At 31.1% G+C, this 16,871-nt stretch overlaps 1 protein-coding gene across 2 annotated transcripts in view; it reads right to left on the reverse strand.

The window, feature by feature from the left end:
• LOC142333833 (phospholipase DDHD1-like) overlaps positions 1–16,871 on the reverse strand; it is a 62,681-nt gene that overhangs the window by 6,515 nt on the left and 39,295 nt on the right. The window contains exons 5-8 of one of the 2 annotated variants that reach the window (XM_075381384.1): positions 13,516–13,622; positions 10,865–11,118; positions 3,558–3,635; positions 2,149–2,297 (exon numbers count right to left, since the gene is read on the reverse strand). In XM_075381384.1, coding sequence (XP_075237499.1) covers positions 2,149–2,297; positions 3,558–3,635; positions 10,865–11,118; positions 13,516–13,622 — 588 coding nt within the window. Of the gene's footprint in view, positions 1–2,148; positions 2,298–3,557; positions 3,636–10,861; positions 11,119–13,515; positions 13,623–16,871 lie in introns of both variants that reach the window. The other variant, XM_075381383.1, reaches the window with a different exon arrangement.

The raw sequence follows: 16,871 nt of genomic DNA on the forward strand, positions 1-16,871 counted from the left end.
CAAACATACTGCAGGTTAATTGTCTGTGACCCACCGGGTTGGTCTAGTAGTGAACATGTCTTCCCAAATCAGCTGATTTGGAAGTCGGGAGTTCCAGCATTCAAGCCCTAGTAAAGTCAACTATTTTTAAATGGATTACTAGATTGCAAATACTGGTGTTCTTTGGTGGTTGGGTTTCAATTAGCCACACCTCTCAGGAATGGTCAAACTGAGGTTGTACAAGACTACACTTCATTTATACTCATACATATCATAGCCAAATTAGAGCATCTTATATTTTCAAATTACTTATCTAATTCAGGCACAATCTTTTAATTAGTTACAGTTAATCTTCTATCATTCCAATACATAACGTTCTTCTGGACAGGTAAGAGTCCCAGTGAGAGATGAACAAGAAAGGCAGATGGATGTAAGTTAATAAAAGTGTAATGTTATGGGTCAACAGGGGCTTTGACGATTCATCATTGCAAATCAACTGCTTTGAAGTCGAGAGTTCCAAGGTTCATATCCTAGTAAAGGCAGTTACTTTTATACGGATTTGAAAATACCAGATCATGAATATCAGTGTTCTTTGGTGGTTGGGTTTCAATTAACTACACATCTCAGGAATGGTTGACCTGAGACTGTACAAGACTACACTTCATTTACATTCGTACGTATCATCCATATTCACCCTCTTAAATAATACCTTACAATGGTTCTGGAAGCTAAAGAAAGAAGAGGTTTTGGAGAGGTCAATTATTGGCTGACTGAATTCCTGTTGAGCCATGGTTGTTTCAGATTGTATCTGTACCCCTAGAGGTTAAAGTGATGATGACCTATGTCCTTTGTTGTGGTGTGTGTTAGACAATGCCAAGCAGATCATCTTCCATTGTAAAAGTGGACAGATCAAAGGAAGTGATGTGTATCAGTAACAGGACTGGTTGGACACAGATAACATAATTAGTGTTATGCTGTCAAACACAGTAAAATGGCATGGAGCATCAGAAATGGAGAGAAGCATTAACGGAGGTGGAAGAGTAGGTTAGGTGGACAGCCTGCAGGAGTAGATGCCACACATCTTTGTCTCAGTTCGTAGATGTATATCATCCAATTATGTCTGTGGAGTTTCTTTCTACACTTTCGATAAGGACATTTCTTCAATAGCCACTGGATATTCAGTGTTAAGCTTACAGCAGATCTGGTTATCCATGTGTTACTGACAAGTGATGTCTGAAAGAGATTTCCCCTACTCTGACAAGAAAAAAGCTCTTAATATACAATATAGCACGTCCCTAAAAGAATCATCCAATTTTAAAGTTTCATAACTATTTAGCTTTTAATCCGTTTTGTTCAAGCAAAATATTGTTAGAAAGAGGAAACTCCCAAGTTTGATTTTCCAGCAAGATGAAGCACAACCTTACTGAAGTAAGTTCTTGAACAAATCAAGAACTTTTAAAAGATAGGACTCCTCAACAAGGGCCATATTGGACCAAACGATTCAGTTTTACATCATTGGCCTCCAAGATCGCTAGACTTCACTGTGTGTGTTTTTTACTTGTGGGGTTTTGTAAAAGATTCTGTCTATGAGCCTCCCTTTCTAGCTACAGCGGTCAAACTATGGAACCGCACAACAGCAGCCATGGCAGCAGTGAATAGAGAAACGGTTACTAAGGTGTGAGACAAATTTCACTACTGTGAGGACATGTGCTGTGCATCCCAAAGAGGGCATATTAAGAACCTATGACTTGGTATGTAAGAAAACTTCATGAATAAACCTTTAATACAAAATTAATCTTAAGTTTTTATAATCAATACTTTTCAAAATATATACAATTCATATTGGATAATTCTTTTTGGGACATACCGTACTTGGACCTCTTAATATGTTCATAAATTTATTCCATTAGACATGGCTCAGTAGGACTCATAAATCTTCTAAGTCCCGTAAGTCTTAGAATTACACATTTAAAATAAAAAAAATCTTATGACTGATTTTCCTATTATTTTTTTTTTAAATCTTTCTAAATTAACAATATTTTAACAAAATCATACATTTTTTCTCTATCTATAAAAATATGTAATATTAATTTCTATTATAATTCTCTTCTATTATCTTTATAATTGCCTAATTGCAAAGATAAAATAATAATAATAATGAAAGATTACCTATAAGCAACTGGATCAGAAAGATGGAATATATTATACAAGCGATTACAAAGAGATGGAGGAAACAAATGATAACCATGTTGACCGCGTGGAAACCTCAGCGCTAAAAAAACTGATAAAGGTGAACCGAGACAAAAGAAATTATCAACCTGGAAAAAAAATACAAGTACTTACATGAAAAATGTAATAAGACATCCATTTAAAAACTAACAATAGAATTCTAGATAATTTTAAGTGCTATAATTATTTTCCTGAATTTTTTTTTAATCATCTTAAAATGCTAAATCATAAAAAAACTAGTTTCATTAAGAAAAGGGCTAAATCGTAGATTAAAATTTAAAAACTATATACCCAAAATAAAAAAAAAACCCAAATATAAACTAAATTGCAGGAAATTATCAGCTTTAACAAGTTCAACATTAATATATTGAAGGAAGTATGCTACACGAAAATCAATTTAGTTTAGCAAAAAGATAGGAAAACAAAAATAAATTATAGCCTTCAGATGAATTTAGAAGGCGAGTTGAGTAAAGCAATACCAAATAGATGGCATTAGTAATTGTGGAAATGAATCGAAAACATAAGAGTGGAATAGAATAGAATCTTTAGAGTTTTAAGAAAAACATGTAAGTGATGTGTTTCAAAAATAAAAGCTAGAAAGTGGAAAACAAAAAAAAAAAATATGAGAATAAAAATTTATTAACTTTATATATTTAGATATACATATTTTACCGCTGTTTTCTAAGCATTTCTGATATCTAGAAACAAGCTTTTTCAACACTCATTAGAGTGTTGAAAAAGATAGAAGATTTTCATGAATTATCATGAAAATCTTCTATCTGAGATTTTAATTAGTTCAACCTTTGCTGTTTTTAACTTGTATTTTTTTAAGAATAAGGGGTTATTTGTTAAAAAAAATTTTGCACGTTCATAAATATAAAGACAAGGGTAAGTTAATATTTTTAATTTTCTAATTATCGATCTAAACAAATCATTGTTACGGGCACCAAACAATCTGACATCCAGACCCCCACAGGATCCTAGAAACTAGAAAAAATGCACTGGATTCAACTTTATCATCCTCCCTACAGCCTGGAGCTATTGCCCTACAATTTTCATTTGTTTGGGGTGCTTAAAAAAGCTCTAGGAGGGCAATGATTTGAAGATGACGAGGATATCGAAGGATACGTGCACAGTTGGCTCCTGATGAAACCAACTTCATTCTACGATGCTGTGATAAAAAACCTTCCTTCTTGCTGGGAAAATATATTTCTAAAGCAGGAAACTATGTAGAAAAATAAATTATACTTGCCTTTTTCAATAAATAAATTTAAAAAAAATAAAATCCCGTTTATATCTTATTTACCCTTGTATAATTAATAATAAACCAAAAAACAAAACATGCTTACATTAAATTTTAATCTTGATTTTCCAGAAATTACATCAGTATCTCTTCTTGCAGCAGTATTTTGATCTATATGTGAACCCTGAAAAAAATATATAGGAAGATAAGAACATCCTATTAAAAGTTTATAATACTGTGACAATAAAATTATCATGATTAATATTTCCTTACAATCTATTTTTATAACTTTATGTACATAATACTTTAATTTACACTAAATTAAAGGGCAAATCACAGCTTTTTTTTCTATCCTTCCTGGTAAACTGATGCACCTTCAATTTATTGCTTTGTAGACATCCAAATTACAGACCAGTTCTGACTAAATACAACTAACAATATCACATGTGGATGACTCAACAAATGTATTTCTTGAATTTAAATACTCGATATTGTTTCAATAAACAAGAAATAAAAATTCTGAAGACATGAGATAAAGACCAAAAATGATAACCATGCCTTCCATGCATTATTTATTTAAACCAAAGCTTGTGCTATAAAAATGACAAATCCAGCAAAAGAATTATTATCTTATTCCAATATAGCAGTTTTACCAATAATAAAGGTCACTGCACATAATTTCAATACATACAGACAAAAATACGACATTACAACAGATACTAAAAAAAACTTAGACCTTTATGTAACTTTAGCATATGTGGTGATACACCACATATTCATGGGGACTGTACGTTCATTAGTTCAAATAATGTTAATATACCAATAAACATGTCCATATGTTTAAAACATTGTCCCATCATTAAAAAACCTTGTTTAAAATGGCATTGTTATTTTCTACTTCACTGAATACATTTGTGGCAAAAATATACCTTTGGGATTATTGCCTGAATGAAGTGTATACAACAATTAACTTTGTAACCCATAAAATAATTTTTTTTTTAAGAGGGATGAACAAAAAGTAAACACTCCCTCTATGAAACAAACATATTTATAAGACAATTTCTTTTTTTTTTACTGAATAAAAACTACATATTTTTATCTATTTTTCGACATAATCACCAAGTTTTTCTAAACACTTTTCATACCTTGTGACAAGTTTTTCAATTCCACTCTAATAAAAATTTCATCCAATTTCCTTCAACTATTTAAGGACCGCTTCCTTAAGTACATCATCATTAGCGAAACACTCCCTTTCCAGGTCTCGCTTGAGAGGACCAAACAGGTGGTAGTCACAGGGTTCTAGGTCAGGACTATAAGGAAGATGAGACCACACTTACCACTTGAATTTTTGCAGTAACTCCTTTGTCACATGAGGCTGAATGAGGAGTAACATTGTCATGAAGAAAAACGACCCCATCGCTCAATCATCCGGGTCTTCGATCTTTAATGGCTTTATAGAATTTTTTTAAAGTCTCACAGTAAGATTCGGCATTGATTGTTGCTCCTTAGGGCATAAGTTCATTGTAAACAACTTCCTCAAATCCGAAAGACTGTCAGTATAACCTTTCGAACATGTGGGAATGTTTTCATTTTTTTGGCTGCGGTAAATTTTTATGTCTCCATTCATGTGATGCTCGTTTAGTCTCATGAGTGTAATGAAGCACCCGGCTTTCATCCCATGTGATGATTTGTTTCAAAAACTGTGGACCAGTCCTGAAGTAACGTTGAAGAAAAGAAAGAGCAGACGCAAAACATTGATGTTTGTGGTTGTGTCAACAGATGTGGCACCTATTGTGCACATATGCTTATAGTAATCAAGCTGATTGTGAATAATCGCGAACACACTAACATAACTGATGTTAAGTTCACTTGAGATATCAAGTGAACTTAGGTTTTTTGGCCTAGTTTTTGAATGCAACATCAATTTATTTGTACTCTTTAAAATCCTGCCTTCCAAATACCTTAAATTAAATTATCATTATTACATGGCCTATCAGAAAATTCTGCATCTAACAAACTACCAGGTTCTTTAAACTGATGATAATAGTAAATATTATTTTCAAATGATGGCTCTTCATAAAATACATGATCAAACAACAATCAATTAACAAAATTTGACAACCCAAAGAATGACTGAACTGAAATTAACATGAAGGATACTAAAAAAGGAGCTTTTAATAATCTTTGGTGCCCCCTTTCAGTCTTAGCTGAAGAAGCGTGATTGCATGCAGAATGAGCTGAATGTGTTATAGTTATTTCAGCAGGCATATGAAAGATACTATCTAAAGGTTGTTTGCAGGATAGTGTTTTAAGACCCTGCTCTGGGTTGTTGAACTGATTCTTTGATGTGGATCTACTGGTTACCCAGTAGATGATGCCATGTTATCGCTTATGCAGATGATAATCTTCTTTAAACGGGCTTTTCTCGTTTAAAGAAGATTTGGTGAGATCAAATTCAGGGCAGAACAGGCTTGCAATATATTTCAGTTATGGAGTTTGTAATATAAGACTGAATTTATTCCAGACAAAACAACGATGGCATTGTTTAAGGGCAGACTGGCTATTACACACAATCTGATATCAATGGCATTTCATCAAATTGCATATATCGCACTGCAGGATAGATACATCCTTTCTTTGATGTTCGGAGAGCAGTTCACTGCAATTGGGGGGGTTTAATTTCAGAACCACATGTGTTCTACATAACGACGTTGCAAAGATATAATGTATGCTGCACCTGTGTATGCCCATCAAATGAGATACAAATGTTATAGGAATATTTTACTGAGAGCCGAGCCCAGTGTATCCTATTGTAATCTGTGATTGGTACTTATTGGGCTATCTCTTGAGACGATCCTTGTTATTTCTGGTATTAAGCCCATTGATAACCTTGCAACTGAACACCGATTACTTTACGATGCCACGAAGGTAGGCCAACTTACCTCTGGGCGCATAAAAGAAATAGATGTCCAAGGTTTCCACTTATGCCAGGTCAGGTGGACTGAATCGTTTGATGGTTGCTACACAGATGATATTTTTCCTGATATGAGAAGTATGTAGGTTGTTAAGTGGATTTCCACTAATCGGCATATTACACAGTTTCTTTCTAGACATGGTGCTTTTCGAGATAGGTTGGCCAGATCTGGTATGATTAATTCACATTTGTGTCTGGAGTGAGTGGATTGATGATGTGCATCATGACTTATATGTCTGCCTCAGGTGTGAAGTTTAACATACCAAAGTAGTTAGAGAGCTTGCAAGGATCAATTCTGGTTTTGATCTGCAAGTTAATTAGTAAACCAAAAGAGCATGGAACATAGTTGTATAATGCCTTGTGTTATAATAATTGATTAGGTATAAATAAATCTGAAACCCCGTCAACAATTTCAAAACTCTTCTTCCATTTGCTTTTTAAATGATGTGTATTTCAGGAATCTGAAACCCTGCTACGACTTTACAGGTAAACGTAGAAAGATATGTTTTTAAGTTATGAAGAAAACTGGAAACATCTTTTTAAACATACATGCAACTATCACACGTATTATAAGTAAAGTTAAAAAAAATAGCAAAAATAGATCATAATAATTATTTTTACTAATAATTACTTTATATTTATAAGTAAGTAATTTTTGTTGTAAGTAATTTCTGGTTTTGTTTTAAATTAAAATATTATGGTAAGCTGCAACAATAAGCCATAATATTTTATCAATCCTAAAGTATTTATTGATAAGATAATAAATTATATATATGCTCATACTACATAGAGTGTAACAAAAAAATATATACTTGGCTATTCATTTTCAGACTTTAAGTATTAGAACGAACAAAATATTTTGTACAGAAAGATCGTCTTTTCACTTTTGTTTTCCTTCTGTCCTGAAATCTGAGAACATGTTTACACCATAACTTTCTATTTATTGGAGAAAATTGGTGAAAACATATGTACCAAAATAGTTCCTCAAATTGAACTTCAAATGAAATTTTTCTTTAAAAAGCACAAAAAATAAAAGGAAAATGGGTGCTTTTTCATAGAAAACTTTGTGCTCGTTTTGATACACACATGGACCACGTATCGGATCCATGCATATACAGATACGTACATAAAATTAGAGATAAATGGCAACAGCAGAAAAAGTATTTAATAAAACAAACTGAAACTGTTGAACATTTAAGTTGGCATTTTGACTTTTTTTTTCTTTCTTTAGCCTCTGGAACCACCATCAGGATTACTTCAGAGGATGAATGAGGATGATATGTATGAATATATATGAAGTGTAGTCTTGTACAGTCTCAGGTCGACCATTCCTGAGATGTGTGGTTAATTGAAACTCAACCAACAAAGAACACCGGTATCCATGATCTAATATTCAAATCCGTACAAAAGACTTTACTAGAATTTGAACCTTAGAACTCTCGATTCAAAATCAACTGATTTGTAAAGACATGTTCACCAGCAGACTAACCCAACGGGTTTGGCATCTCTGACTTAGAAAACATCAGCCGTTTGAAAAGAATTTTCATTATTATAACCTCGTGCTTATTTCAAGATTTTTACTACATTATAAATATGTACCACAGAAGTACAACATCCTACAAAAAAAAAAAAAATTATTTTCTAAAGAAGTAAAATTGGCTGAAATTCACTTGCAGAAGTTAAAACAGTATAGTAAAAAGTGCGCAAATTTTTAAAAAAAGGATTGAATAGTTTAAACTGGACAGAACAATTGTAATCAATTTTGCAAGGAAAGATGCATAAAAATTTGGAAAATTGCTGAAATTTATAGTGAGATTATCAGACACTGATCAATCCATTATCCATGATAAGCTGAATTACTTACTGTAAGACATTCTCAAGGTGAGTAGTGAGACAGCCAACTCAAAATCACCAAACCTGAATTTACATTTATATGAAACTTAAACAAACATTTTTAGTAGAAGGTAATACTTTTTAGATTGAACAATAACTCATAATGAAACTCAGATTCATCATGATTGAGCTGGAATCTAAACATCACACAGTAAGGACTAGAAACATTAAAGTTCAACCGCCAGGGAAAAAATTCAAAATCTACAAGCCAGTAAAGTGATGCTAACAGTGATTTAAGAACCAATTTTTCATAATTATTTAGACAAGAAACATACAAACAGTAAGAACTATTGTGACATGTTAGAAAATAAAATGAGTCTTGCAAGGAGGAAACATCTTGGTTTTCTCTCAAGACATACTTCTTCTGTGAAATAACATCTGCCCTCAAACTGCTCAAATGATATGGGATATTCGTCGGAACAGAAGGTAATGTCACATCCATCTTACAGTCTCAATCTTTCACCATCAATTTTTTTTTTGTTCAATCCTTTTAAAGATTATTTTACATGCAACTGAGTTCAGCAACAATGAAAGAATACAAGAATAACTCAGACGAGGCAAACAATTCTTTAATATTGAAATAAGAAAGATCACGAAAAGATGGGACAAGAAACTAATTTTAGCTGTTAATTATATTGAAAAACAGTGTTAATTTTGTTATAAAATTAATAAATTATTATTTATCTATTTAATTATTTGTCATTTATCTATTTAATTATCGATTTAAATAACTGAACACCCCTTGCAAAATCTGAAAATGAATAGACTTGGGACACTTTTTGTTACACTTTGTATAAACGAGGTCTGTTCAAAAAATAACCAAACTTTATTTTTTTAATTTTTATTATTAATTTTACACATTATTGGACCTTGTTCCCTTCAAAATACTCTCCTCCACTACTCACACACTTTTCCCAGCAGTGTTTCCACTTTGCAAAGCAGTCCTGGATAGCTTCATTTGAAACGGCCTTTAAGGACCGTGATGAATTTGCTTTAATGTCATCAACAGTCTCAAAATGGCGTTCTTTCATCACTGATTTTAGTTTTGAAAATAAGAAAAAATCGCAAGGAGTCAAGTCTGGCAAGAAGGGAAGCTGAGGAAGGACAGTCATCTGATTTTTGGCACAACTGACGAATTGACAAAGCTGAGTTCGCAGGCACATTGACATGGTGAAGGAACCATGAGTTGTCTTGTCACAATTCCGGTCTCTTTTTGTAGATTTGTTCACATAACAGTTGTAAAACGCCTTGATAGCATGCAGAGATCACTGTTTCACTTTGAGGCATCAATTTAAAATGCATTTTAAATGCATCATTAAAATAAAAAAAAGAAACAGAGAGCATTACTTTGACATTGGATTGAGACTGACGTGCTTTCTTGGTGCACGAAGATCCTTTGCCAATCCATTGTGATGACTGAACTTTTGTCTCGATGTCGTAACTGTAAACCCAGCTTTCATCTCTCACTACAATCATTTGCACGAATGTTTCAACATCATCTGCTTGATCAAGAAGTTGCCGACAAACGACCAGTCGATGTTCTTTCTGCTGTTTTCACTCATCAAACGAGAAACAAACTTTGATGCAACTTGATGAATGTCCAATTTTTCAGTCAAAATGTCACGGCATGATCCAATCGAGATGCTAACCTCTTCTGTAAGTTCTCTGACAGTCACTAGGTGATTTGCACGCACCAGATCGTTGATTTTCTGTACGTGGGTGTCATCAGTTGAAGTCAAAGACCTTCCTGGTCGTGGGTCATCTTCGATTGACTGACAACCACTTTTAAATCGTGATAACCATTCGTAAGATTGCGCATGACCCGGCGTATCAACTCTGTAAGCTTGTTTCAAAAGTTAAAACATTTCTAGTTTTCCCCAGTTTTATTTAAAATTTTACATTGCATCATTGCTCCTGAGTATCACACATTACAAAAATCGCTACTAACACAAACATGTTGTGCTTAAATAAGAATAACACGAAAACTAAATGAGATATCAACAATCCAAGAACATCTGGTTTCAGAAGAGGTTATGTGGAACATAATCAACCGCACCAACCGCACATCACTAAATATCTACATTGGTGTGTAATTAAAAATGTTCAGTTATTTTCTGAACAAACGTCGTACACAGATTTTTTTAGAATTAATCAGATGCTTATATTAGATTAAACATGGTTAATCTTTTTGCAAATAAAATTAATCACATTTTTTCATAAGAATTTATCAAACTAACATAATACACAAAAACTTTACACTATAGATAACACAAATTTTATTATTATCATCATAAATGGATATAATGTGCTTACAATTATCTACTTGAGAAGCACGATCTAACAGTACATCTGTATTTATAATTAAATAATTACAATACATTCAATAAATCATATTTTGTTGATTGTTAATATAGAATTTTCTATTGCTGTTAAACTTCAAAAAAAATATTACACAAAATTTTAGTTCATAAATCAAATGATATTAATAATTCAAAATAAAATATAACTTGATATAAATAAATAAATAATAATAAAAACACAACTACCTGCGGTAACCATCCAGTTATTATATCATAAACTATAACACACCCTAACGAATGAGCGACAACAGAAACCTTAGTATTAGTATTTGGATTTCTTTCAATAAATAACGAATATAATCTATTCAATTCATTAATAACACCCTGTTGTATTTCTGCACTATATATAGGACTAGTATAGTACATAATATCCATCGCAGACGAGTTTAAAAAGTTACGTAACGGCACTACATTCATTGGCGTTATTGCTTCAACCAAGCCTGAAACAAATACAGATCAAGAATCAACATAAACTTATACACTACATTGATGATCTCACAATAATAATAGATAAAATAAAAATATTACAAAAATAAAATGAGAAATAAGTCAAAAAGCAATGCTAATATGAATAAGTTAATAATAATTATACTTCAAAATCACCCACAGGATACCGACACTCACAGAGCTATTTTAACCAAAGTATTAAAAAGTTGTTCTTCAATAGCAGTGAAACAATTTATCTTTTATAATTATGTTTAACGCACTGGGTTACTATATCAATTTGTTACTATACTCAATTTGTAAGTACAGGAAAAAATATAGGAATGTGCGATGACAATACAGAAGTGAAAAATAGTTCACCGTTACCATGTTGTGAAATTTAATTACATTAATAACAAAAATATGATCCAATGTAATTTAAAAATATAAAAACAAGAAATAATGAAAATCTATAAAAAATTATAATATAACAAATTATAAAAGTAGACTAAAATAACCACTGCATATGATAAGAGAAACCTACAATTACTAACTTATAACCAGTTACTTGAATAAAAAAAAACCAATCACCCCCTCTTGGTATTCATTAGGTAACATTAAGAACCGTGTAAAATACTTTTCTACCAATATGATGGGCAGGCAACCAGCTAAAACTATAATTTTTTTCCTGGCATCACAACTCTAGAGCTATGCTACAAGAAGGAAAGTATGGTGATCAGTTAAAAAATGGTAATGAGTTTTTGTTTTTTGCATTTTTCAACATTTCATGAACCAGGAATCCACCAAAAAAAAGGAGTAATGTTCATACATACATGTTGGCACGTCTGAAGATTAATAACTTTTGATTGGATAAACGGTTTTTTAATGAAATTTTGTACAGCTTGTGTATACGAGGCAATTTGTTGGTAAAATTTTGGAGTCAAATCTACACAGGTTGGATGGTTTTTGAGATCAACTTTCTCAAAAATATGCAAACATAACTCCACTTTATATTAAGCTCATATATGCGTGCACACTTATCTTACCAATCAAAAAAAGATTTTGATGCAAAATTCCGCTTCCATATCTTTTTATTTAATTAATATTTTTCAACTGACCTTTTTTTAAATGACTTCCTAGGCATAATAGTAATGTAAGCAACCCAAAAAAGGAAATACTTTGGGGGCAATATTGGGAGTCGGGGAGCTGATCAAAATTTAAAAATAAAATTTTTTGAATTTTTCTCATTTTTTTGGTTTATTTAAACTTTAGTTTAAATACTTAACTTTTAATAATAATATGACATAATTTCATCATAATTCACCTCCACTCCCAAAAAAGGCATCTTAGGTAATGTTGTACATTTTTTAGAGGAATTTTTTTAGTTTCTTCCATTTAATGTAGTAAACATAGAAAAATCAAAGACTTTTCTCGGAAGGTGATTTTGGAAATGGAAAGCAGAAAAGAACAAATTTTTTGAATTTTTAAAACTTTTTTGTTTTAAGTAATGATAATTTTACATAAAACTTCATCAGACAAATATCATAGTCATTTGGATATACTTCAATTTCTATGTCAGGCTGAGAACTTTCTCATTCTTAGTATACGGTAAGAATGTAGAATATAAAGCATGATGGCATGGCAATTTGCTATCCTCGTGGAAATGTATTAGTTATCTTTTCTACAATTAATAACTGATTTAACCATATTTTCTATTTCTGAATGATTATAAAAGTTTTTAAGGTATAAAAACCTATACTCTTCAACTTACTGTGTCAATACGTTAAGCGCTGTTGATGTCACGTATACAACAGGAATGATTAAGATGCTGTACAGGTTACAGCACATAGAAATATTTTTCTATGCACAAGGTGGTAAGCGTATTGGTATGAAAATGTATATAATAAGTTTCTGAGCAATTAAAACTTGTGCATGATAATGCAATAGTGTAGCAAAACTTAAAAAAAAACTGACTCGGGACAATCAAACTCTTATGATGTTCTCCCAATGAGGCAAGGAAACAAGTAATAAAAAAAAAAATTCTTTTACCAAGAAACTTAGATATAATCAAATTGGATGTCAACAAACCATTCAAGCAAACTGACAAATATTCCACAAAAAGTCTGAGTGCAGTCAACCTTAACTTGTTCCTATCACTTCTCATTATGTCAGTTTATAACAGTAAAAGTACAAAAAGACAAAACATTAAATACTTTACTGCAATTCATACATTTAGTTATACTAGGGAGAATCTCTACCAAATAACTCCATAACATAGAATTAGTCAATGGTGGCAAAAGATGTGCCATAAGAGTCTCTCTCTCTCTCTCTTTCCTAAAGTACGATGACAAGCATCATAAGTAAAATTATTTTACTACAGAACGTTTTATTTATTAATAATGAAAATTACTTACCACCATCTAATGTTAAAGACATCCTCCATTCTACAGGAAAAAATTCAGCCCTTTCGGTCGACATCGGAAAAAATTTCTCTTGTAATGAAGCAACTGTTTGACGGATTCTATAAATATAGAAATAATTACTAAAATGTTTATTTTAAATACAAAACCGAAGAAACAAAGACAAAATTTATAGTTTTAGAAAAAATGGATCAGTAACTATATAGATATTGGGCATGTATTGATCATGAATTTTCATTAACTATTAAAAAAAATTGTTTACATCCTAAATATAGATAAATGTAATCACTGCACTTTGAATTATATTGTAATTTCATATATTCTAAATTTATATCTTCAGATAAAAAGGTTCAAGTACAAAATAAAAAATAAAAAAATTTTAATTTAAACAAGGATGTTGTTATGAATAAATGAAAATAAGAAAATTATATTGCAGTAAAATAAAATTTATTGAAAAATTCATGAAAAGTGTAATTTAAAATAATCTCCAAAAATAAAAAAAATAATATTTTTTTTGCATAATTTAAAACAATTTCTTGTTAGTTTGATATGGACAGTTTCTTTACTAATTTTCTTTCAACAATATTAAATATTGTAGGTAAAATGCATCAATTGCAGAACGTAGTCAAAAAGTTGATAATATCCAATAAGAACAATTTAAATCCGGAGTAACAGCGCCAGGTGAAAAGATAAAGATGCTACAATTTGCTGATAATATAGTAATTCTAACAGAGAGTAAAAAAGATTAAAGAAACAATGAACGGTATGGATGAAATCCTACGCAAGAACTACCGTGTAAAAATAAACAAGAACAAAACAAAATGAAATATAGTAGAAATAAAGTAGATGGACCACTGAATATAAAAATAGGACAAGTAAAGACTATAGAGGTTGAAGAATTTTGTTACTTGGAAAGTAGAATTACTAAAGATGGATGAAGCAGGAGCGATATAAAATGCCGCATAACACAGACGAAACAAGCTTTCAGTCAAGAATATGATTTGCTTATATCAAAAATTAATTTAAATGCCAGGAAAAGATTTTTGAAAGTATATGTTAGGAGCATAGCTTTATATGTAAGATAAACTTGGACAATCGAAGTACCTGAGAAGAAAAGATTAGAAGCTTTTAAAATGCGATGTTATAGGAGAATGTTAAAATTCAGACGGGTGGATAAAGTGACAAATGAAGAGGTGTTGCGGCAAATTGATGACGAAAGAAGCATTTGGAAAAATATAATTAAAAGAAGAGACAGACTTATAGACTACGTATTAAGGTATCCTGGAATATTCGCTTTGATGTTGGAGGGACAGGTTGATGGGAAAAAATTGTGCAGGCAGGCAACATTTGGAATATTTAAAACAAATTGCTAGGAATGTAGGAGGTATACTGAAAATTAAATGACTGGCATTAGATAGGGAATCTTGGAAAGCTGTAACAAACAGTCAAATGACTCCAGACAAAAGAAATTTTGATTCTAAATCATTTACTGTAATCTTAATTTATTAATTTATGCTAAACTTAAATAGTCAATTCATATAATATGGAATTATGTTCAAAATTTTATTTTTTCATCACATGTTAGTAACAGTCCATTGCAATAAAATTATACAGACTAAGCCAGGTTATATGTTACATGGTTTTATCTTATCCGTTTTATGTTGTAATTTTCATATTTTTATTTATAAATTAGTATAATATTAAATTGACGATTCCAGTGATATGCTTAGTGAAATACATTCTGAATAAGATGATGAAAATTGTTTTGCCTTTTGATAGTACTGGTAACTGTACTGAAACATAAATTTAAAAAAAATATGATTTCAGGCAAGGAATGAGTCAATTGTCCCCTAAAAATTTCCTTTTATCGGTAATTCAGTTATGAGATGAAGGTAAAAAATATATTAACAATTCTTACCAACATTTTAAAACCTTCATTAAAAACAGTATACGAAACATATATTTAAAGTAAGTTTTGTTTTGAAAAACTGAAAATTATTAACAAACTACATTATTTACACATAAAGAATACATTTATTAACTAGTTTTCTACATAGCAACCTTCAACTTCAACGCATTTTTCATAGCGTTTCACTAGCTTCTTCATTCCCTCTTCGTGAAATTCTGCTGCCGGTGATTTAAATCACCCAGTAATATCATTTTACAATTTGTTGTCATCATCAAACCTTTGTGATGCAAGCCACTTTTTATGGTAAAGAAAAAGAAAAAATCGGTGGGGACTAAGTCAGGACTATAAGGTGAATGATTAAAGATAATCAAACAAAATTTTTCCAGTCAGCACATCATCTGATTTGCCATATTACCCAGGCATTGTCATGCATGAAAAAAAATCCCATAGTATCCCACATTGTTTTTCTAAGATCTTTAACATTTCACAATATTTATTGGCATTCACAGTAGTTACATGATAACTATTTTATCGCTATTTTACCAAATATTCTTGTTTCAACTTCTTTAATCTAAGAGGTAATGCCGCTTTGTCATGATTGTCTAACAGGAAATCTGTGTCTCATCTCTGGTTAAGAATGTGATCAAACAATTCATCACCTTCATTTTTATAATGCCACAAAAATTCACGTGATGTGGAAGACATTTTTTTTTTGCACGTGTGTATTCACATGTGTGTGTGTCGATTAACATTTTTGCCATACATCAGGCAGACAAATTTTTATAGGTAAATTTTTCAGTCAAAACTTCATACATAAAAAATCATGAAACATCAAAGACGATTGTGACATGGTAAAGTGCTAGTTTTCTCAAATTTTTTCATTAACTTTTCATCAAATCATCTGTTATCACTATCTTTGCTACGTTTATCATGAATGTTTATTCACTCTTCTCAAAATGAACGGCACTACTGCCTTACTTTAACATCATTCATTTTAGTCACCCTGTAAATGTCACACAAATTTACCTCTGAATTTCAGCCGCAGAATGCTTTGTTCCAATCAAAAATCGAATTACTTCTCATAGTTCATACTTGGTGGGATAATAAATTGTAGCACTAAGAGGATGAATGTAAACAACTAACTACAAAATGATAAACTATTTTTGCTAAAGCTGACTATTGATTGAAATAACAGCTATGCAAGCATCATCTATTTGTTCAGCATATATAGGCAGCAAATTCAAAACAGACCTTACTTTAAAAACATGGCTTGTAATTGCTAAAATAATTCTCTCATTTTATATGCTGAATAATATTTAGCATTTACATTTTTTCAAAATTATTTTTGTTTAAAAATAATATAAGCCTATTACAGGCAATGAAATGAAAATTTAATCCTACACTATTACTGAATTAATAAAGAAGTTATTTTAATAGTTTA

The sequence above is a fragment of the Lycorma delicatula genome, chromosome 13, assembly GCF_047948215.1.
Source record: "Lycorma delicatula isolate Av1 chromosome 13, ASM4794821v1, whole genome shotgun sequence".
Classification (NCBI taxonomy): Eukaryota; Metazoa; Arthropoda; class Insecta; order Hemiptera; family Fulgoridae; genus Lycorma; species Lycorma delicatula.